The 25254-nt window shown below is 42.0% G+C and overlaps 1 protein-coding gene across 5 annotated transcripts in view; it reads right to left on the reverse strand.

Moving 5' to 3' along the window:
- Positions 1–314: 314 nt before the first annotated feature.
- Positions 315–25254, reverse strand: part of dennd3a (DENN/MADD domain containing 3a) — a 144690-nt gene continuing 119750 nt past the window's right edge. For all 5 annotated transcript variants that reach the window (XM_041189871.1, XM_041189870.1, XM_041189867.1 and 2 more), the window contains 6 exons: positions 15144–15283; positions 12751–12911; positions 12410–12552; positions 10319–10434; positions 7584–7721; positions 315–2259 (listed from right to left, as the gene is read on the reverse strand). In XM_041189871.1, coding sequence (XP_041045805.1) covers positions 2065–2259; positions 7584–7721; positions 10319–10434; positions 12410–12552; positions 12751–12911; positions 15144–15283 — 893 coding nt within the window. In that variant the 3' untranslated portion in view covers positions 315–2064. The remainder of the gene's footprint in view (positions 2260–7583; positions 7722–10318; positions 10435–12409; positions 12553–12750; positions 12912–15143; positions 15284–25254) is intronic.

The following is a 25254-nucleotide window of genomic DNA, read 5'->3' on the forward strand; positions in this document are numbered from 1 at the left end:
GAGTGTGGTGGAGACAGATACAATCAGGGTTTTTAAAACACAATTGGATAAGCAACTGACGACAAAAAAAAAAATGCAGTGCAATGGGAAAAGGGGGAGGCAGAGTGGGTCTGTGTTGCTCTTGCAGAGAGCCAGCATGGACAGTGACGTGCCGAGTGACTCCTTCTACGCTATAACTATTCTATGATTGTAGTGGAAAAAGCACCTTAGATCAACCAAAATCATCCCATTTGGGATTCTGCAAAATGTCACTGCTAATACACTAGAAATTCTCTTCTGAAGGGAAGGTATTAAAAAAGATAGAATTTTACACGTTTTAAAAAAAAAGCATTTATTGAAATTATGCAACACCTGAGAAGTATATTTGTCGTGCTGCATTGTGGATGTCATTTTTTAAAGAAATAGTATACAAAAATCAAATTTTGCATTCATATAACAATTTCAATTTAACTTTTGCAAAAACAAAACACTTTTTAATACACTCCACTGAACACTTGTCATCTTCTTTTGGCTTTTATCATGTCCACTCAATACTGCTGGTTTTAAAAGGCCACTTGTGTTACTTTTTAAAAAATCTATTCCATAGCTTAACTATCTGAAATGATAATTAATAATTAGTAAGAAATTTGCAGTAATCACTTCAAAGAAAAAGGAACAGTCACTCCATGGATAAAATGTTATATAGGTGAATTCCATCATGACTAACGCTAGCATTAATTAATGCAGAACTGCATTATTTGCTTACATTGCAAATTATTTAAAATATAAACTTGTAGCTGATCAAGCATTTTAACGTTTATATAATTATATAAATAGATGTAGGTTATTTAAACATATACAATGGGCAGTGATGTAAAATCACAGGCTATAGACAACTTGGTGGTTAAGGTTCAAAGTTTCACAAGTTGCTAGAAATTGTATGAGCATTTTGAAGCTTTCAAATTCCTTTGCAAAAAGTATTGGGGTATGATATTTCCTATGCACACGGATTGACCAGATAGACCACAAGTCTTTTCCAGTCCTATACATTTGATTATATAACACCACAAACTTTTTTTTTAAAAATACACATACAGCTCAATCAAAATATCTTGATCATATTCCATCCAATACTCAAGGCCAAGTTTGCTTCTATGCTCTTAAATTAAGTTAACTTCATTTTAAATCTTTCCTTAGGTTATTCCCCACTCCATTTTAAAATATAGTTGAAGGGTAACCCCCAATGCAATCGCCCTGCAGTTCTGCGATTGTACTTATCCATATAGCAACTTTGAATACAGAAAAAATGTGATTGAGTAATCATTTAAACTGCAAACAGAATGCAGAAATGCTGGAATTGTATACAAGCAAAATACTTCAGATACTGAAAATCTGTAACAAATACAGGAAATGCTGGAAATACTCAGCTAATCAGGCAACATCTGTGCGGAGAGGAACAGAACAACATTTCAGGTCAATGACCTTTCAGATCTAATGAAAGGTCATCTACCTGAAACGTTAACAGTTTTTCTCTCTCTACAGATGCTGTCTGAGCTTCAGAAAGTTGCAATCATATTTGGCAATCTGGTTACTATTGCTTTGGTTAATCTGATATATGCAAAGGTAAGTAATAGACATGTGTAATTTGATGAATAGATCAAGTGAGAAAGTAGCAAATAAGTTATCATCAATTGTACAATGGAAACACGACATTTCAAGATTGCTTTGCCAGGTAATTTCATTATTGCACAAGTTTAAATATGTTTTTATCTGCACTATTTAACTCCAACAGGTATCTTGTACCAATTGTGTGAAATCAAAGTGAAAAATGCAGATCAAATGTTTCACCTCTCTGGACACCAAGACTGCTCTGTATCAGTGCAAATTCCTGATTGCTCTGTATTTTCAAAATGAAGCAGAACAAACAGGTATTACTGTTAGAAGCAATAATTAATTCTTGTGCAGGTAAGTTTGTTTTTGTTTGAGAAACATTATTTAACAGCCGCACCAAAATACAAGACATTGCATATAGCCTTGCATACCCCTTAGGTGAACAAAGTTCAATGCTATAGCAAAGAAAATAAATTATTCCACTTTCCAGATGGCAACTTTCCCATCTTCTCTGCCAGCACCACTAAGAACATATCTGTCTTCAGCACAGCACAATGCTCGAACCATGTCTACATGAGCCACCAGTTCCTTTTCCACACTGTACTTGAATGTGTCTACCACGTAGATTTTCCCTCTGGCTTTGTCTGATCCTTTGCCTCCAATCCAGAGCTGAAAGGAATTTTTAAAAATATATTGGTATTAGCCACCTTTATTCCTCTGAATATAAACAAAGCATTAAGTAAACACCTGTTCCATCAGAAAATCATTAGCAATGTCTAAACTCTATTCTGTCGAAGAATTGTGATTTTGTGTCATTTAACATTAGAATTCATTGTGGATGTCAACACACTGAGCAGTATTTAGCATGCAGAAAATAATCCAATATCTCATCCTACAACTGTTTACCTATTTGAAACTGGTGAAAAGAAACTTACTTCCACACATCAAGGAAATCTAAAGCAGTGAAACATATTTCTCGCCAAACAATGGGAAAACCATTAATGGGCTGGGGTAAAGATGTGGTATCCAGATGATATATGACTCCCACAAGGCCCAACTTAAAGCAATGTTGGATGACACCTGTCAGCTGATAAAAGACAAACCAGTAAATGGATGCCTACCAACATAATGGGCAGAATTTTCTGGCTGGGGTGGGGAGGGGTGAGGAAGAGAGAGAGAGAGAGAAAGAGAGAGAGAGAAGGCCCGAATGCCGCCCGCGATTGGGTCCACGCCACTATTTTACGCAGGAGGGCCAATTAAATCCCGCTCAGCGTGAATCGCGGCTCCCGAGGACAGCAGGAGTGGACGGGCGGCAGCGGGACTGCAATGATCACCAGGTCCAATGGCGACCTGGCAGCCTGTTTAAAAAAGCTGCTGTAGCCTTTCAAAGACTGCAAATCATGGCAAGTGGAAGGGCTCCCCAGAGCTGATGAGCAGGCCAGGCAGGAGGGTAGGTCAGGAGGGCACTGCGCCCCTCGTTTTTCCGATGACTGTCTTGCTGCCCTCCTCGAGGAGATGGCAGCACAGCGGGAGGTCCTGGTACCCCAGGATGGGAGGAGGAGGCACCCCACATAATCAAATGTGCCTAGGGGGAGGTGGCAAGTTCCCACGATGTGGGATGGAACGCACCATTGAAGCAAGCATTTCAATGACCTGTTACGCTCAGGAAGGGTAAGTACCATGTTGGCATTGGTCACTTAATCCAGCAGGTAAGCTTTCCCCTCGGTGCCCCCACCACCACCCCAACAGTCTGAGTGTGGCAATTGCATTGAATCATTGATGGCTTGTGTCCTTCGCTGGGTAGGCCAACAGATATTGCCATGCTTGAGAGGGTGGTGAAGAGATGGGTTCTGCCCCTGCAGCATTTGGTGCACTGAGACCCATGTTACTGTTTTGGGGGCAGCCTGGAGGAGCTGCACCTAGGTGCAGTGCCGGAACTGCAGGACATGTCAAAGTCAGGGCGATGACATGCTGGGAGGGGAGCTTCAAGGTGGTGTGGCACTGATCAATCTGCCGTCCTCTGCGCTCCACATGCTTGCTCCTCCTTGCTATGGAAGGTTAGCCTGTGTGGTGCCTAATGTGATGTAGGCGGCATTTGGCCAAGGGGGTGGGGGGACGGGGACAGGCCTAGCACCTTTGAGTGTTCGGCAGCAGCGGGGTGAGAAGACGCTGGAGCCCTGCAATGTCCCACTCTGGTTGGGATGGGCCGTCCACCAAGAGAGTTCAGGTACAATTAGCACTAATCAATGCTCTTCTCTCCTTTTCAGGAGAAGAATGCACGTAACAAAGCCGAGCAGGTAAAGACTGGCAGCAGGCTGGCACAGTTAGCGATTCTCAGCCACTTCTTGCAGGAGGCCCTAGATTTGGAGAGGCACCATGCACATAGGTCCGATGTTGGTGAGGCTGGGGTGCCACAGCAGGTATGATTGTCCAGCAGCCATGGCAGTGCTGAATGTTTGCAACGTGGCTTGACCATTGCATATGGAAGGATGAACACATAATGATCCAGGGGACAGGGTTGCATGTTAACTGATCCAACGTCCTTGTTCTTCCTTTCAGCATCAGCGAAGCAGGGCCGGGAGGAGCAGCAGCAGAGGCCCCCACTCACACCTGAGGGCCCTGAAGTCTCACCAGTGTCACATCATCTCTTCCAGGCAGGTACCAGCGCAGATACTGGCACCTCGGTGGGAATTAGAACATCAGCTCGTATCCTGGGGCACAGCGGCAAGGGCACTTCACAGTCGCTAGAGGAGCTGGCAGAGACAGAAAGTGCCCATGGCGCCAGCAGTCGGAGGACTGCAGAGGACCAGGCACATGCTTGTTGGTGCCTGATGATGTGCCTCTGGAGTCGTCTGCGACACAGCAAGCGCAGGAAATGCGGCCAGGTGTGCGGGAACATCTGGGGAAGATACATAAGGCTATGCTTAAATTGGTGTCTGTGATGGAGGAGTCTACCGGACTATCACCGGAGCAATGAGCCTCATGTCAGAGCGCCAAGCGTCCTCCAATGGAGAGGGTGGTGACTCTCGTGGAAAGGCTCCTCCAGGAGACCCATCAGGGCTTCCTGGGGATGCGCTCAGACCTGCAAGTCCTCACATCGGCACTGACCTCAGCTGGTGCCAGTGTGGGAGATGGTCTGGACACAAAGTTTCCCAGCTTAGTGCCCATCCAGCCACAGTGAGCAGGGAGGTCTGAAGCGACCTCACGTCGGCGCAGCAGCTGCCTGTCATCTCTGCAGGGTTCTTTCAGGGTGCTCCTGATGAGGGCGGCAGCTCCTCCGCCCCTCTGCCAGTGACCGTTGCATCCGGTGAGGCTACGACGACTGGGGAGATGCCAGCTGTGGAACCGGCAGCTCCCTGCCAGGCGGGGCCAGCACAGGCTCCACGAGCCAGAGGACAACCGTGAAGGTCATCGAGGCCAACAGGACAGCAGAGTCAGGAGGCTGTCTCAGATGCCACTCCAGCGAGGGGTCACACCAAGATGTAGCACCCGAAAACATAAAAATAAGGCACCTTAGGCACACCACAGGTTTATCACTAGTGCTTTTGTTGGCCTGCAGAGAGGTCTTTATGGGTTGGTGTGATGTTGAACATCTTTTTCATTTTGTTTCATTAAGTTTCTTTGGTTGCAATATTAAATACAGACATGTCACCATGGCTGAGGTTGCCTCTTTTGTACTGCAGGTGGATGGTTTCCAATAATGTAATGAGTGTTTTGTGGGACATGCAGCTTTATTAACAAGGTCCTTAGTTAATGTTCCCAACCAGGCAGATATTGCACTTAGGCATCGAATATGGAGCATACAGCCCAGGCTTGTCCTGGAGATCTATACGAGGTGTGCTAGCTGAAGGATCGTTGGATTAAACCTTCCTGGATGTCCCTGCCTCCCTGGTGTGTGTTCCGGGTCAGCATCTACACCCTCAGCATTTTCGTGTGTGTGTTTAACCTCGGACTCACTGTTGGACTCATCCTGTGCAGCCGCAGCCAATGCGTCTACATCTTCATCGTCCATAGCATCCCCCCTTTCCACCGCAAGATTGTGGAGAGCGCAGCACGCAACCACTATCAGCGACACACGATCTGGGGGGTACTGGAGTGCGGCCCCTGAGCGGTCCAGGCATCGGAAGTGCTTCTTAAGACCAATGGTTCTATCCACCACAGCCCTGGTGAAGGCATGGCTCCCATTGAACCGCTGCTCAGCTTCTGTTCTTGGATGGTGGTGATGCGTCAGTAGCCACCTTCTGAGGGAATAGCCCTTATCACCCAGCAGCCATCTATCAAGCCGAGCCAGAGCACTGAAGAGCCCCAGCACCTTGGAGTGAATGAGGAAGTAGGTGTCATGGGAGCTGCCTGGGTGTCTTGCACAGACTTGAATAATCAGCATCCTGTGGCCACACACTATCTGCACATTCATGGAGTGGAAAAACCTTCCTGTTGACGAAAGTATCGGGCTCACCTGCTGGCGCCTTGATGGCCACATGTGTGCAGTCTACTGCACCCTGGATGCGGGGGAAGCCAGCAATGGCCACAAGGCCTCTGGTTTGCTGTGTTTGGCTTGCCTGGTCCCAACGGTAGAGGAGGAAGGACAATGCACGCCTGAACAGAGCATCTGTAACCTGCTTAACACAAGTGTGGACCATAAAGATCACCCGCCGACCCCTGGAAGGAGCCAGAGGCATAGAAGTTGAGGGCAGCTGTGACATTTAGAGTCACTGGCATGGAGTGTCCACTCACACAGTTCATGAAGAGATCAGGCCCAATCATCTGACAGATATAGTTGATTGCCTCCCTGAGAGATGGAACCTCCTTCGGCACTACACCTCAGACATATTGAGGTAGCTGCTTCGCCACCTGTATACCCTGGCTGTAGGATAGTGGCGTCTTCTGTGGCCCCTTCCGCCTTAGACTACCTCTTGGCCCTGCTGTTAGGAAAAGAGTTCCAGGATTTTGATCCAGCAACAGCAAAGGACCAGCAACACAGTTCCAAGTTAGAATGATGCGTGACTTGAAAGAGGAATTTACTGCTGTTTCCATGCATCTCCTGCACTTGTCCTTCTAGACAGTAAAGGTCATGGGTTTGGAAGATGCTGCTGAAGAAGCCTTGGCAAATTGCTGCAGTGCATTGTGTATATTGTACATCCTGCTGCCACAATGCATCCTTGGTGGGCTGCTTTGTCCTGGGTGGTATTGAGCTTCTCAATGTTGTTGGAGCCACACTCATTCAAGCAAGTGGAGAGTGTTTCATCATACTCCTGACTTGGGCCTTGTGGCACAACTGTGAACAGGTTTTGGGAAGTCAAGAGGTGAGTTATTATTCAAAATATAATTGACCAGTATAAGGTGCCTTGCAAATTTGGCACAGGATATCTTGTGCTGCCACAGCTATTTAAATGTTTAACGTTCATTTGAAGGCAATCATTAAATTAATACATTTTTGAAAGAACATACAAATAAATTAAGATCATGAAAATATTGCAATGGCAGAACCGAGCAAGCCTTCCAATATCAATTAAACAAATATATTTTAAAAATTTTTAAAAATCCAAAATACAGTCAACACTTACTAAAAATAAGAACCCATGGAAAACAAACCTGTTACTAATATTTTACAATATGATTTAATATACTTTTACAAAAATTAAATGTGCTTGATAATTACTTTCATTGCAAAAAGAGCCTGTAAACAAACACCAAATCCAAATAGTGGACTATTAGTACCAACTCTATAATTAGCTCTTACAAGTGGTCAAGTATCTAAGTACTGGGGAACCTCAGATTAACCACCACTTGTCAATTTTTATTCATTACAACCGAGAAAAGAAGTTGGGGCATTTATGGTTGACAACAGTAGTTCTGATTATGAGTCAACAAAACAGTAATGAGGAAAGTGAACTGAAATAGCTGGGACTCACTGTGTTACTGAGAAATAATACTGTCATGGCTATACATTTTCCATTCGTTAAATAAACTTGAAAATGAAGTTATGATATTACCTGATTTTTAACAAGTATCATACAACCAATACTCTTGCAGTCCTGAAGCTGAATCTTTTGACTGGGTTTTGAAAGATCCTTCATATCCCAAATATAAACTTCTCCATTATCACCACATGCTGCCACAAGTTGATTTTTCTAATGGGAGAATATATAAAGAAAATCTCAAAAGGAGACAATACTTAGTACTGGCTAATGCAACTTAAAAATATCAGGTTAGTCTCAAAGCACTAGTACAAGACAACCACTTCTGTTGCAACTAGCCCAGTAATCCAAAAATGTGATGCATATGTGTATATCTAGAAGCGTCACCTATATTGAGCTGACTGGCCGTTAGGATGATGCACTTTTCCCATAATTTGGCTGCTGCAAACGTATGTTATTTTCTTCAATTAAATACTTACAACATTGCTAAGTTAACACATCTAAACTAATTTTATTTGCAAGGCTTCTTTTCCCAACATTGACAATTTTATTCATTTCTTTTCTTGAATAAAATATGCAGTGTTCAATTAAAACACAACTAGAATATGTACTTCTGATACAAAAGCTAAATTCTGGGAATGCTGGAACTCAAATAGAAACAGAAAATGGTGGGGACGCTCATCAGGTCTGGCAACAGCTGTGAAGGAAGAAACAGAGTTAACGTTTCAGATATGTGATGTTTCATCAAGGTAGAAAGATGGGAATGAAATTGGGATCAAGGGTACTAAGCTTGTAATAGGGACTAAACAATGGATTCTATCTTTCTGAAGTATAGCTGGAGGAAATTACAGTTCATTCAAGACAATCACTTTGACAACATAGGAATGAGGGGGGTTAAGACAGATGAAGTAAGGCTGTGTATCATCATAAAAATGCTGACTGCATTTTTATAGATAATGTCACCAAGGGGCAGCATACAAATAAGTAAGAGGAGCAGGCTGTGGATAGATCTTTAGATCTTTAAGGGACTTAAGTAACAGTGCGGAGGCCATTGCTGGAGATGCTGTGGCTGTGATCAAATCGCTAAGATGGAACCAAGTGAGGACAATGCTATAGAGTTAGACAATAGAGAAAGGCCTTGGAGAAGGATAGTGTTGTCAACCACATTAAAGACTGCAGAGAGGTCAAGGAGGATGGGAATAGATACTGCGCACTGTCAAACTCACCAAGGATCTCATTTGTTACTTGGGTTAGGGCCATTTCAATGCTTTGGCAGGTTAGAAACCTGATAGGAGAAATTCAAGCAGGGAGTTTAACAATGACAACTTGCATTTGTATAGAATCTTCAGTAAAGAAAGGCACTTCATTCAGGAAAGATGGGTACAGATCTGAGAGGCAACAGCAAATTTATGGGCTTTGGAGAAGTACTGTAGTTTGTAAACATAGAGGAGTGAAAGTTATGTGTTTTGGGAAAGCAGCAATGACAATGGTCTTCAAATAAAAGGGAGCATCACCGGTATTTTACTTTGTTCTCCAGGATGCTCAGAGGGTATGGATTGTTTTGAAAGAAGAGAGACAATAGTGGTTAATGTGACCCAGATGGATGTTTGACTCAGTTGGGGGGAGATGGTAGCATAGTGGTAATGTCACAGTAATCCAGAACCCCAGGTTAATGCTCTGGGGGCATGAGTTCAAATGCCACCATGGCATCTGGTGGAATTTAAACTCAATTAATAAATCTTGAACATGAAGCTAGTCTCAGTAATATCACCATGGCAACTATCATTAATTATTGTAAAAACCCAGCTGGTTCACTTCAGGAAGGAAATCTACCATCCTGTCTGGTCTACATGTGACTCCAGGTTCACTGTAATATGGTTGACTCTTAACTGCCCTCTGCAATAGCTGAGCAAGCCACTCAGTTCAAGGGCTATTAGGGATGAGCAACAAATGTTAGCTTTGCCAGCAATACCCACATCCCTTGAAAGAATAAAGGGGAAAAAATGCATTTAAGCCTTCAGTTCTTGGATTTGACAGAGCTCTTGGAGGAAAATAAAGATGGCATCAATAAAAAAAAAGTAGTGGATGCTGTTGGCACAAATTCTGGAAATACATTTGATTTTGTATAGAAAGCTTTTGATAAGAATAAAAGTATTCAAGAGAAGTTGGCAGTGTGGATGTGAAGTTGGTTTAAGGATAGAAAACAGAGCACAACAAAGCCTGTTGGTCTATAATCTTTTTATGTTCTTAAAAACTCTTATATACACACTGAAAATGAAGTGCAGAGTGAGCAAAAGATGCAATGTACTGAGTTGTAAAAGGGAAAATATCTCTTGTTAACAAATCTATCAGTGACTGTTACAGGAATGAAGAACAATGGCAAAGTACACAATAGGCACATATGTACATTTTTCTGCAAAACTTAACATTAGCCACCACTACAAATATGTACTATCACCATTCCAGTGGAGAAAACCATCTGGGACACCCATGTCCAGAAGCATGAAGCATTTCTATTCCCAACAGCACACCCACTGAATTTGCAAGTAACTCAACTGAAAGGATAATGTGTTAAATAAGTCTACAAATGGAGGTGAAATCCTCAATTATTTTCATCCAAAGAAGAGGGTTCTGTTTACCATACAGAAGCAAACGTTTTCTTTACATTTTGGAACTGTTTCTAAAAGGAAAATGAATCATTTTATTTCCAGATCAGACGGAGGTTTTATTTTATTAAAAGTAAAACAAATAAAAATATTTAACCAGGAGTAGCCTAATTAGAAATATATTATTTCACTATTTTAACTTACCTCAGGAAATACAAGGAAACAGCTAAAATAGACATGGTTTCCTTCTGGTTTTTCCAGTATCACCCTTCGTAATAGTTGCCCATTTTTTTTCACTTCCAGCAGTGCATCTCCTACACCTAGTAGAGTCAAGGCAGACATATTTGAAGTATTAATGCTACAGACAAACATTTAACTTGATTGACTTTTTTGATGAGGTATCAGAAAGTGTTGATGCGGGTAATGCAGTTTATGTGGTGTATGTGGACTTCCAAAAGGCATTAGATAAGGCATTACAGGCTTGTAAGCAAAGTTGAAGTCCATGGAATAAAAGGGACAGTGGCAGCATGAATACAAAGTTGGTTGAGTGACAGGGAAAAAGTATTGGTAAACAGTTGTTTCTTTGAACTGGAAGGAGGCATACACTGGGGTTCAAAGCTAGGAAGTTATGATAAACCTTAACAAAACGTTAACATGGCCTCAACAAGTATTATGTTAAAGTTTGGACACCGCACTTTAGGAGGGATGTGAAAGCTTTATAGGGGGTGCAGAAAAGATTTACGAGAATGATTCCAGAGATGGTGGACTTCAATTACGTGGATAGATTGGAGAAGCTGAGATTGTTTTCCTTAAAGAGAAGGCTGAGAGTAGATTTGATAGAGGTGTTCAAAATCATGAGGGACAGAGTAGAGAGAGAGAGAAATTGTTCCCATTGGCAGAACGTTCAAGACCAAAGGATTGGCAAAATGATTGACAAAGAGAATCAAAGGCAATATGAGGGAACATCTTTCTATGCAGCAACGAGTTACAATCTGGAATTTTAAAAATTCTTTTACAGGATGTAGGTGTCGCTGGCTAGGCCAGCATTTATTGCCAATCCCTAATTGCCCTCAAAAGGGCTGGTGAGTCACCTTTTTGAACCGCTGTAGTCCATGTCATGTAGGTACACCCATGGTGTTGTTAGAGAGGGATTTTGACATAGCGACAGTGAAGGAATGGTGACAAAGTTCCAAGTCAGGATGGTTTGTAGCTTGGGAGGGGAACTTGCAGGTGGTGCTGTTCCCATGCATCTGTTGTCCTTGGCCTTCTAGAGGGTAGAGGTCATAGGTTTGGAAGGTGCTGTTGAAAGAGCCTTTGCACATTGCTGTAATGCATCTTGTATATAGTACACACAACTGCCATTGTGCATGGTGGAGAGAGTGAATGTTGAAGACGGTGGATGGGGTGCCAATCAAGCAGGCTGCTTTGTCCTGAATGGTGTCGAGCTTCTTGAGTGTTGTTGGGGCTGCACTTGTCCAATCAAATGAAGAGTATTCTATCACACTCCTGACTTGTCATTGTAAATGGTGGACAGGCTTTGGGGAGGCTTTCATGAAGAAAAATATTTTCATCCAGAAGGTGGTTGGAGTCTGGAACAAACTTCCTGAGAGGATGGTGGAGGCAGGTTCAATTGAGGTATGAAAAAGAGAATTGGATTGCTACTCAAAAAGAATGCGTAAGGTTACTGGGATAAGGCAGGATAGTGGGATTAGGTAGAATGCTCTTTCAGAGAGTCAATGCAGACTCGATGGGCTGAATGACCTCCTTTTGCACTGTAAATTCTGTAATTCTGAATTCGGACTGGAGTTACTCGCCACAGAATGCCCAGCTTCTGATCTGCTCTTGTAGCCAAAGTAGTTATGCACTGCCTGAAAGGGTGATGAAAGAAGATTCAACTGCAGTGTTCATAAGTACCAGAAGGGAGAAAAAAATTGCCAGGAAAAGGGCCAGAGAGTGGGGCTAGCTAAATTTCTCTTGCAGAGAGCCCTCACCAACATGATGGACGAATGGCCTCCTGTACTGCAACCATTCTACGGTTAAGTGGAAATCATGTAAAGCATAGTTTGTAAGAAAACATCCCATCATCACAATTTTAAATGGACACTTAAATAAAATGTAATGTACAATTGTTAAATAAAACAAGTTGCTATAACATCGAGAAAATACATCTGATCTGTAATTAGATACTTGGATCTTTTGTGCAATTTAAATAAATATATTATCCATATCCTCAATTTGTCTTGATGCAAAACACTGGAGAAGTTTAACAAAAATAAAAGTATTGATAATACTCACAACACCAGAGCATAGAATTGTGAAGTTTAATGGCAGTTAGCTTGTGGCAGTCAGGCAACTGAAAATTTGTCTTTATCGCTAATGTTTTCACATCCCAGCAAATGATTCTTCCATCTAGACTGCATGAATGCACTTGTTTTTGACTAGAAATACAGGAGAATTTTCAGTTCAATAAAACTTTAGTTATCTAATACAAACTGATCAACAAATGCCTACTAAAATGTTATGACATCCTGTATTAATTCATACATTATTTGAATCTTATCTTCAAATATTGAAATTTCACCAGCTCTAAAACTAACCTCCAGGCAGTCAGAACATACTTGTTCCAGGTACTATACCTGAGCTTTGAGCCCTGATCCTCAAGGACCATGTCAGTGACATCGGTGCAGTGTTCAGTCAGTTGTTTGTTGCAGGACATGCTGAGAGTATTTATAATATAAATAGAGGAATCTTGTGAACCAACCCAAATTTGGCTGAACTCCACTCCCAACATACAGTTCTGAAAATAAATGATTAACATAAGCAGCTAATTTCAACTACTAGAAATACTGCATTATAGCACAATTCATTAGAGCATTGTTAAATGAGAAGCCATGTCTAAGGATGTAAATTTTGTTCAAAGTACTACCACATTTCAGAATTATTTTTTGGACTTTTATGAAAATTAATCAATTTTCTCACTTCTGTTCTCACTTCTGCAGTATCAGCTTGGTCCCCCTCCCTGCTCAATTACTCTGTAATGTTTTCAACACTACTTATACCAGAAGAATTTCATTCAAAAGAATGAGGCATCAAGTTTAGAACCACTTGATAGTCAATGAATAGCCATCCAACCCTCAGGAACAATATCAAGCAGGCACACAGCAGATGCAATGCTGCCCATTTTGCAGCCCTAGTGAAGTCAGATCTTACCCTATAGTTTCCAAAATCTCTCTCACTATTCCAATGTTACCTCCCAATAGCATGAAATCAAATCAAATATTTCCTCTCTTTCTCGCTGTTTTAACCTCTTCCAGTTCCTCTCGCGCTCTTTCTGTACTCCTGGCTCCTTTTGCACTCTCTTTCCGGGAATTCAATCCGGAAAAGTGTGAGGTAATACACTCGGAGAGGGCTAACAAGGCAAGTGATTACACTATGAATGGTAGGACCCTGGAAAGTACTGAAGATCAGAGGGACCTTGGTATGCATATCCACAGATCCCTGAAGGTAGCAGGACAGATAGATAAGGTGGTTAAGGCGGCATATGGGATACTTGCCTTTATTAGCCGAGGCATAGGATACAACAGCAGGGTGGTTATGCTGGAACTGTATAAAATCCTGGTTAGGCCACAAGTGGAGTACTGCATGCAGTCTGGTCACCACATTATAGCAAAGATGTGATTGCATTGGAGAGGATGCAGAGGAGATTTACCATGATGCTGCCCGGGCTGGAGGGTCTGAGCTATGAGGAAAGATTGGATAGGCTGGGGTTGTTTCCCTTGGAGCATCGAAGGTTGAGAGGGGAACATGATGGAGGTGTATAAGATTGAGGGGCATATATAGGGTGGATAAGGAAGCACTTTTTCTATTAGTGGAAGGGTCAATAACCAGGGGGCATAGATTTAAGGTAAGAGGTAGAAGGCTAAGAGGGGAGTTGAGGAGAAATTTTTTCACCCAGAGGGTGTTGGGAGTTTGGAACTCTCTGCCTGAAAAGGTGGTCGAGTCAGAAACATGTGTAACGTTTAAGAAGTATTTAGATATTCACTTGTGTTGTCATAGCCTCCAGAGCTATAGGTCAAGGGCTGGAAAATGGAATTAGTGTAGTCAGATCTTTGTTGACTGGCGTGGACACAATTGGGCCGAATGGCCTCCTTCTGTGCTGTAAACGTCTATGGGTTTATGTACCCCATTAATTGACTTACCAAATATAATTCTGTAAAAGTCAATTTTTTGGGACTTTCTTTTAGGCAAAATATTAAGGGGTCATCTTATACACAGGTAATATTATTGAATTGTTGGAGAGCAGAGGAAGAGAAGGAAAGGAAAGAAAAAAGGCTGAGCCATTAGAAAATATCATTGTGATAACACCCAGCCCTTGACCTAGGCCTTGGTGCAAGGGATTTGCAGAGTCAGCACTTGTAAGGGCCCAAGTGACAAGGCCCAAGCCTCCCACCCTCTCCATGGGAAGGCAGATGGTTGACATAGGGCTCAGGCATTCATTTATGCTCTGGACATTGGCCTCGGCATCTTGTTTCCATGTGCGCTGTTTGTTTCTCTTCTCCGATCTGTCAGTTTCTCCCCCCCAAAAATCAAAACTGATCGACATTCTTCCTGTTTTTATTGACAACCAGAAAGGGAGGAAAGGCACCAAGTGTAACTTTTCTCATGAATGGAGGTTTTGATATGACTGCAGAGATTATACTCTGGGTCTGAAATGTTCGGACTTTGATCCATGAAAACCCAGGGTCGACTTCAACAAGAGGCATATGGAAAAACAATAGTTTTTCAGGCCGAAAATCACAGAATTGACTTTTACACAAAATCAGCTTTAACACAAGTCTATAAGGTAACATTAAGCTGTGGTAAACCAGGACATTAAAGTTTATTCTTCCGCTAATCTTAACATGATTGTGCAGTTTATGACCTTATACACCATCAATGGATTATGCTGCATTTGTCCAAATTTTTTTTCGTATTGTACTTCACCTGCCTTTAATGTCCTCTCAATTTTTAAAAAGATTTTTGAACTCACCAATTTTGAGTTTCCGACTTGAATACAGTGCTGCTGAATGAACCAAGATGTTGCATTGAAGAGCACTACTTTTCCTTCACTTAATGCACACCATAGTCTCGGATTTGCATTCTCATCCTCTTCTTGTTGTATCATATGACCTAGCACAGCAAAGTGTGTCATTTACAACTCAGTGCAGTACCAACAGATCGTAAAAAAAAAAAAATTCAAACAGAAACCTGATAATTCTTTCATTTCGATGCCTACAGATTAAATGGCTTAAAACAAAGCCTGGTTTAAAACAAATAATGTTCTCCACCCTTTTGTTTCAGCACACACACAGTTTTCCCTCGTCCACTTAGTAGTTTTGCGGCAAATAATATTTCAATCTACCTAACAGTCATGTTGCTGGATAGGATTTATACTATTTGGTCATACAAACTGATCCAAACCTTAACCTTATATGTGGTGCATATGACGTCAACATATTTGAACAAAATAATTGCATTCTAAATATAAATAGATGTTGAAATATGAACTACCGAGAAACAAATGAAACCATTGAATTTCTTCAATGAAGAGCAATTTCCATTAATTTGATTTAAAAAGTGTATTTATACATTTTTCAACACTTGAATTTTAACGTGTCCTTTACGAGAAAAGGAACAACCTCTGTCATTGCAAAGTTTTAAAAATTTAATCTCAAGACATTTAATATATATTCCAAACGGATAGGAAATACTATATAGTGTTAAGTTTGTGTTAGTTGATCTGCCTCCCTTCACTTGCTTTATTTTTTCTGTTTTGCTAACGAGACGTGTCTAAGCTTTTCGTCTTGCGCTCATCAGGACACTTAACAAAAGCACCAATATAAGGGGTAAACAACAATTTATACTGTATGTGAAGAGAGCATTGACTAGTTGGCAAGTAGACTCTGATTGGTAGAGGTGCTGCCATGGAGAATGCAACAGTGATGCTGACTGACCAAAGGGTTTTTTAAAATATATAAAGAGCAAGAGAATAACTAGGGAAAGAGTAGGGCGAATTAGGGACCATAGAGGTAATCTGTGTGCAGACCCAGAAGACATGGGCACAGACCTCAAATGAACGCTTTGTGTCGGTCTTCAGAATGGAAAAGGATGACACAAGTATAGACATCAGGGTGGAGGACTGAAATATTAGAGGAAATTAACATAGAGAGGTTTAACAGGTTTAGCACCCTTAAAAGTGGTTAAATCCACAGGCCCGGATGAGGTGTATCCTAGGTTGTTGAGGGAGACAAGGGAAGAGATATCAAGGGCCCTGGCAGTAATTTTCAAATCCTCTGGCCACAGGTGAGGTGCCAGAGGACTAGAGGACTGCTAACGTTGTCCCATGATTAAAAAGGGAGGAAGGGATAGACCAAGAAATTACAAGCCAGTCAGTCTAACCTCGATGGTGGGAAGATACCAGAAAGAATTCTGAGGAACAGAGTATATCTGCAATTGGAGAGACATGGACTAATCAGGGCTAGTCAGCATGGATTTGTTAAGGGAAGGTTGTGTAAGACAATTTGATTGAATTTTTTGAGTAGGTAACCAGGAGTGTTGATGAGGGTAATGCATTTGATGTGGTCTACATGGACTTTAGCAAGGCTTTTGAGAAGGTCCCTCATGGCAGGCTGGTCAAGAACGTAAGAGCCCATGGAACCCAAAGCAAAGTGGCATGTTGGATCAAAAATTGGCTGAGAGGCAGGAAGCAGAAGGTGATGGTAGGGGGATGTTTGTGTGACTGGAAGTCTGTTTCCAGTGGGGTTCCTGAGGGCTCGGTTCGGGGGCCCTTGCTGTTTGTGGTGTATATAAATGATTTGGCTTAAATGTAGGGGGTATGATCAAGAAGTTCACTGATGACACCAAAATTAGTGGGGTGGTAACCAGCGAGGAGCGCCATAAACTGAAAGAGGATATTAATGGACTGGTCAGGTGGGCAGAGCAGTGGCAAATGGAATTCAACCCGGAAAAGTGTGAGGTAATACACTTGGTGAGGGCTAACAAGGCAAGCGATTACACTATGAATGGTAGGACCCTGGAAAGTACTGATATCAGAGGGTCCTTGGTATGCATATCCATAGATCCCTGAAGGTAGCAGGGCAGGTAGATAAGGCGGTTAAGGAGGCATATGGGATACATGCCCTTATCAATCGAGGCATAGATTACAAGAGTAGGGAGGTCACGTTGGAATTGTATAGAACCTTGGTGAGGCCACAGTTGAAGTGCTGTGTGCAGTTCTGATCACCACATTATAGGAAGGATGTGATTGCACTGGAGAGGGTGCAGAGGAGGTTTACCAGGATGCTGCCTGAGCTGGAGGGTCTGAGCTGAGGAAAGATTGGATAGGCTGGGGTTGTTTTCCTTGGAGCAGCAAAGGTTGAGAGGGCACCTGATAGAGATGTATAAGATTATGAGGGGCATAGATAGGGTGGATAAGGAAGGCACTTTTTCCATTAGTGGAAGGGTCAATAACCAGAGGGCACATGTTTAAGGTAAGAGGTATAAGGTTAAGAGGGGAGTTGAGGAGAAATTTTTTTCACCCAGAGGGCGGTGGGAGTCTGGAACTCACTGCCTGAAACAGTAGTTGAATCAGAAACTCTCGCAACATTTTAGTATTTAAATATTCACTTGCGTTGCCATAGCCTCCAGGGCTATGGGCCAAGCGCTGGAAAATAGGGTTAGTGTAGTCAGATCTTTGTTGACTGGCGCAGACACAATGGGCCAAATAGCCTCCTTCTCTGTTGTAAACATCTGAGTCTATAAATGCCTCCCAGATACTATACTATCCTGATACTAAACAGTGAATACACTTCAGAACTATTTCTTTGGCATGAAGTACTATGAGGCATAGGGATCATGAAAAGCAAGTTCTTTCTTTCAATCCATTTTTCTCTGCTTCCTCCTTTCCCTTACCCAAACCAAACCTCCCTCAACCTCTCCAAACCTAGTTTTTTCCTTCATTGCTAGATAAATCCCTCAGGTTTAACATAACAGAGCACTCCAGTAGCCACCCCCTACAAGTTTGACTGTCCCTTCACTACTATCACTGTGCTACTACAGTAGTTGGAAATAGGTATGGCCTGAGTAACTCTGAAGGTTGCTCACAACTCAAGCTTCAATTAAAAAAAAAAACAAGAATAACTGCAGAAATAATCCACCAAATTCTTGAACCAATCTTTAAGCTACTTTGGTAAAACAAAACACACAGTTCCAAGGAAGGCACACTATTGTGTACTATGAAGAGAGTTGTTTACATGCAATATAGAAAACATTTTGACTTCACCTGCGCAGATCCAAACCAAGAACTGGCAGAGGTTTCTAGGCTGCTTAAACTTGGGGTAAAACTTTTAGCCCGGCGATCGGGCACGTGCCCAACCCGGCCGAGCATAAAGTGACGTGTGCTATTTCGGTCAATTAAAAGACCTATTAAGGCCATTAAAAAGTTAATTGAAAGAAATTTTTCGCTGCCTGTCCAACCTTATGGTTGGTGGGCAGGTGAAAAGGCCAAGCAGCCTTTGCACTCTTTTGGAAACTTCATCCACGGGCGGGATGAGGTTTCTAAAAGCAAATAAAAATAAAATAAAAACTTTAATTTTTCATTAATAACATGTCCCTGCTCATGTGGCAGAGTCACATGAGGGGATGTGTTTTCATTACATTTTTTTAAATTACTTTTTCATATTTCTTCAGCTCCTCAGGGAGATTATGAAGCGCATGCATGAAGGTCGCGCTCGCCCGGCTCGCACTGCGCACCCACCACTCTGCCCACACAGGCAGCGCTGCTGCTCGTGTTTCATGCTGAGCCCGCCAGCCTCGATCACGGGCGGCTTCCCAAGCACCCCCAGCAAGGCCCACCCCTCCCCCAGACGTCACTTCATGGGTGAAATTCCACCCTTGGTGTCAGTAACATGGACATGGTGCTAAATAGGTAGGCATTCTGCATCATTATCTAGCTCAATTTCACCTGTGTGTAAGGTAAAAATGATTGGAAAATAGGTGTTAATTTATCAGGCTTTTGCAAGTGTTTTTATAGTGGAAAACAAGTTTCAATTTTGACTTGTGTGGCAGCAGATATAGTGATAACAGAACAACTTCTTTATCCAAATCATCCGATCTAGCCACCACACTAACAGAGGTGAGGTTTGTGAAATGAAGGGTTTAGCTCTCTCATACTTCCTGAGACCCAGGTGTCTGGAGCAATTCTTTATCATAGATGCATATTTTGAGGTGATACTCTCTCTTAGAAGCTGGAAGGGGAATTTGTAGTAAGTCAACGACTCAGATCTCTGGGGTAGGTATACTAAAAAGTGGAAGTGCTTGAAGATAGAATGCCCAGGACCTCTAAGCAATTGTTAAGATTTTGCTACAGACTGTTGAGTGAGAAAGTTCTTAAGAAAGACCCACTATCTTAAAGCTATTATACATCTTAATATTATAACACTTTCTTCTGGATTTTCTTAAGATTTCAGCAGTTCCTCTACATGTCCCTAAAAAGTACTGCTCTATATCATGAAGGGCAGCTAAGACAGTCTGAACAGTCAAACAATTAAGTTTTAAGATATTTCTGGCAAGCAGATAAGATAAATCAGTCCTGCTTTAGTTAACTTCTGGACAATGCTCTGACCTGTTGCAGAAACTGACTCGTGCTGCATGTCCCTTTGGTGACCAAATCCTGGGCAATAAACCTGGCATTATGCCATCCTAGATATTACTAAGTTTATCACTGAGCATATCTAGTAAGGCTTAGAATTATGTCTTGATGATAAGTGTCCAATGCCAGAAGACCTGAAGTACAACTGTTCAGTCTGTGACTAATATGTTGCACACAGATTCAACTAAGTCTTTACACACCTTGTACTTTGTCTATTTTAGTTAGATGTTCACAACCTATATATATCAAAACCTTAGCTGCTTTCACGTTGTGCCAATACCAACGGGGAACAGGCTTGAAGGCTGTACAGTCTACTTCTGCTCTTATTTCTTAAGTTCTTATGACCATGTAAGCAGCAGCAGATCACAATGCAAAGATTGTGTGTAATAGACTGCAAAAAATAATAATCTCACCAGAATTCTGCAAAACCATTGTTGTAAAGTCGTCCAAGCTGCTAACTTTAGTGAATGCTGGCAAACACAGTTGGTTTTCAGCCACTGCCACTAGCTTAAGCCATCACCATATAAAAGCAACAGATCTGACCATTGTCCAGAGACGTGGCCATAAGGAATCGAATGAAAACTGCCCACTTTGGTCCACGCGAGATCCAGAAGAAAGCTCCCACTCCAAGGACACAGAGCCCTGGAACTAGCGAGGCTTAAGGTGTCTCTAACTTTAAACAGCTGCATTTGGATCTGGGGTCTAAAAATGTGCAGTCTTGATAGTGACAGATTATCATCCTCTCTCTCTTGGAGGGACTCTATTCCCTATCATTTTCATGTAGCAGAGAATGCACTTAAGAAAACCCATATTTCCAGTGGTTATGGATGTTTGCTCTGCTCTGTTATTGAAGGAACTATAATTCTTATCAATTTCACCATCACTTCCTTCAGAAGTTTCCCCTGTAATGTCTGGAGGAGAGCATTATATTAGCTTCTGTTACCACATATCTTCCTCCCCTGAAGAGTTTGTAGGGATCAAAAAAAATGGAGCCCTGAACAAAAATGGGTTATGATTTTTTGGAAAAACCCTAGCATCCCAGTGGCGACTATGTACATTTGTACTTCGATTTTCCTTTGATGACTACAGTCCAGTTAGTGCCCTATGCCGTTCAATACTGTATAATGGTCTGACCAGAGCACCATACAGTTTGATTATGGCTTGCTGAATTTCTTCCACTTGAAGCGAATCTACTCCTGCTTCCTCTTTCATTATGTTGAGAGTCACAAGGTCACTTCAGCAATACAAATTGATTTGATTTTTGACAATACTGCTGTCATCTACAGTACTATTATGAACAAGGATTTTGAACAACAGCAACAACTTATATTTATATAACTCCTTTTACAAAATTTAAAGTCCCAAGCATTATAAAATGAAATATGACATTGAACTACATAAGGGTATATTAGATCAGATTGCCAAAAGCTTTGTCAAAAAGGTAGGTTTTAAGGAGAGTCTTAAAGATGGAAAGTAAGGTGAAGAGAATGAGGGGTGTAGAGAGGGAATCCAAAGTTTAGGCCCAGGCAACTTATTACAGGCAACAATGGTAGAGCAATTATAATTGGGGATGCACAAGAGGCCAGAATTAGATATCTCGGTGGGTTGTGGGAAGGAAATTGCAGGGATAGGGAGGGTATAGGCCATGGAGATTTGAGAACAAGAATGAGAAATTTTAAAATCAACCAGGAGCCAATGTAGGTCAACAAGCACAGTGGTGATAGGTAAACATAATAAAATATGTGAAATAGTGATCATAATAACTTTCAATTCCATGTTAAGTTTGAAAGTGATGTATTCCAATCACAAACAAAAATCTTAAAACAAAGCTAATTACATAGCTGTGAGGGGAGAACTGGCTAAAGTTAATTAGGTAAATAGACTAAAGTGTATGGAGGAAAATAAACAGTGGGAAACATTTAAATAAACAATTCAAAATGTTCAACAAAAATACTTTCCATTGAAAAACAAAAACTCAGCAAGAAGGACCCACCTGTGGCTCACTCAAGAAGTTAAGGATAGTATTAGAAGAGGCTTATTAAAAGAAGAGGCTTACAATTTTGCAAAAAAACATTAGCAAGTCTGAGGATTGGGAGTGTTTTAGAAACCAAAGGGCCACAAAAAAGTTGATAAAAAGGGAAAATATAGAATAGGAGAATAAACTAGCCAGAAATATAAAACAGATTGTAAGAGCTTTTGTGAGTATGTAAAAAGCAAGAGAGCAGCTAAAGTAAATGTTAGTCCTTTAGAAGCAAGGATAGGGGGAGTTATAATGGAGAATGAGGAAATGGCTGATGCACTGAACAAATATTTCATGTCTGTCTTACGAACACAAGAAGCAGGAGTGGGCCATTCAGCCCCTCGAGCCTGCTCCGCCATTTAATAAGATCACAGCTGATTTGATAGTAAGTGGCTGGAATCTATTATTAAGGAAGTCTGAACAATGTACTTAGAAAAGCATAGCATGATTAGAACAACTCAACAAGATATTACGAAGGAAAATCCTCTGACAAATTTTGAGGATGTAACTAGTAGGGTCAATAAAGGGGAACCAGCGGATGTGTTATACCTGGATTTCCAAAAAGCATTTGATAAAGTGCTGCACAACAGGCTAATAGGCAAGATAAGTGTTCATGGAGATGTAGGTAATACATGAGCATGGATAGAGGATCGGTTAACAGATAAGAAACAGCGGGCATAAACCGGGCTTTTCAAGTTGGCAGGCAGTGAATCGTGGAGTGCCGTAAGGATCAGTGCTGGGGCCCCAGCTATTTACAATCTATATTAATGACTTAGATGAAGAGATAGAAAGTAATGTATCTAGGTTTACTTCCAAACTAGGTGAAAAGGTAAGCACTGGGGAGGACACAGAGGCTGCAAAGAGATATAGGCAGGTTAAGTGGGTGGGCAAACAAGATTGCAGATGGAGTATAGTATAGGGAAGTGTGGAGTTTGATCATAAGGATGAAAAAGCAGAATATTTTTTTAAAAGGTAAGAAACTTACAAGTGTTGATGTTCAAAGAAAGTAGAAAGTTAGCATGCAGATACAGCAAGCAATTAGGAAGGCAAATTGGCCTTAATTGCAAGGGGATTGGAATACAAGAATAAATAAGTCATGCTACATGTCACTGAACAGCTGCAGGGCACCGTGAAAAGGGAGGGTGATAAGGCAGATGTCATGGTACATGTTGGTACCAATGACATAGGTAGAATGAGAGATGAGGTCTTGCATCAAGAATTCAGGGAGTTAGGCAGCATTTTGAAAAGTAGGACCTCTCGGGTTGTAATCTCTGGATTACTCCCAGTGCCACTTGCTAGCGAGCACAGAAATAGGAGAATAGCGCAGATGAATATTTGGCTTAAGAGTTGGTGCAAGAGGGAGGTTTTAGATTCCTGGATCACTGGGACCATTTCTGGGGAAGGTGGGACCTGGACAAGCGGGACGGTCTCCACCTGAACCAGAGCAGGACTAACATCCTTGCGGGCGGGTTTGCTAGTGCTGTTGGGAGGAGTTTAAACTAATTCTGCAGGGGGAGGGGACACAGAATGTTAGCAGAATAGGGACACACCATAATTCAGTAAAACAATCAAGTCAGAGGGAGTACAGCTGCATTAAGTTTCAGGGGAGTAAGGCAAGGTTGGATGGCCTCTACTTTAATGCCAGGAGTATTACAGATAAAACGGATGAGTTAAGGGTGAGGATTGACACATGGAATTGGGATATGGTAGCCACCAGTGAGACATGGTTGAGGGAGGGGCAGGATTAGCAGCTCAACATTCCGGTATATAGAATCTTCAGGCGAGACGGGGAGGGGATAAAAGAGGAGCAGGCATTGCATTATTAGTTAAGCAGTCAGTTACTGCACTAGGGAGAGATGATATCTTGGAGGGGGCATCAAATGAAGCTTTGTGGGGAGAGCTTAGGAATAAAAAAGGGGCAGCCACATTGTTGGGTTTTTATTATAGACCTCCAGATAGTCAGCAGGAAATTGAGGAGCAAATATATGCACAGTTTGCAGAGGTGTGTAAGAACAATAACTAGAGAGTGATTTCAACTTTCCCAACATTAATTGGGATAGACATAATGTTAACGGCTTGGATGGAGTGGATTTCTTGAAATGTGTACAGGAGAACATTTTAAGTTAATATGTAGAGGGTCCAACAAGGGATGGCACAGTGCTGGACATAATTTTGGGGGATGAAGCCATACAGGTTGCTGAGGTGGTGGTGGGAGAGCATTTAAGCGATAGCGACCACAACATGGTACAATTTAAGCTTATTATGGACTAAGAAATAGACAAGTTGCAAAAAAATGTTTTGGATTGGGGGAGAGTGGATTTTAATAATATAAGACAGGATCTGGCCAAGGTAAACTGGGAACCACTACTTGTGGGGAAATCTACAGAAGAGCCGGTGGGGGGAGGGTTCAAAAGGGAAATGGGGAGGGTACAGGCTCAATATGTTCCCTCTGGAGTGGTAGGAAGGAGTAACAGGCCCAGAGAACCATGGATGACCAGAGATATTCAGGATACGATGAGAAGGAAACGAGGGGCTTTTAGCAGGTACAAGGGGAGCAAATCAGCGGAGGCATTAGTGGAATACAGAAAGTGCAGGGTGGAGCTTAAGAAAGCAACTTGGAGAGCAAAGGGGGGATATGAGAAAGCTCTGGCTGGTAAAAGTAGGGAAAATCCCAAGATATTCTATAAGTATATCAATGGGAAGAGGATAACCAGGGAAAGGGTAGGGCCCATGGAGCGGAGCCAGAGGACATCAGTGGTGTTTTGAACGAATACTTCACAGCTGTCTTCACCCAAGAGAATGAGGATGAAGGTATGGAACTCGGGGAGAAAGACAAATTGATATAGGGAGTTACAAGGTATTGAAGGTGTTGGCAGGCTTAAAAGTGGACAAATCTCAAGGACTGAATGATTTGTGTTCCAGACTGCTAAGGGAGGCAAGGGAGGAGATCACAGGGGCTCTGACCAATATTTTTAATTCCACTCTGGCCATGGGGGAGGTGCCAGAGGACTGGAGAACAGCTAAAGTGGTTCCGCTATTGAAGAAGGGTTGTAGAGATAAGCCAGGGAACTACAGGCCAGTGAGTCTCATGTCAGTTGTAGGGAAGCTATTGGAGAAAATTCTGAAGGAGAAAATCTATCTCCACTTGGAGAGGCAAGGTTTGATCAGGGATAGTCAGCATGGCTTTGTCAGAGGGCGGTCATGCCTATCAAATTTGATTGAATTTTTTGAGGTGGTGATCAGGTGTATAGAGGTAGTTTATATGGATTTCAGCAAAGCGTTTGACAAGGTCCCACAAGGGAGACTTATAAAGAAGGCAAATGCACATGGGATACAGGGTGATTTAATAAGGTGGATTCAAAATTGGCTTAGTTATAGGAAACAGAGGGTGAAGACAAAAGGATGCTTTAGTGACTGGAAGCCAGTGTCCAG

Source organism: Carcharodon carcharias, chromosome 6, assembly GCF_017639515.1.
Source record: "Carcharodon carcharias isolate sCarCar2 chromosome 6, sCarCar2.pri, whole genome shotgun sequence".
NCBI classification, from domain to species: Eukaryota; Metazoa; Chordata; class Chondrichthyes; order Lamniformes; family Lamnidae; genus Carcharodon; species Carcharodon carcharias.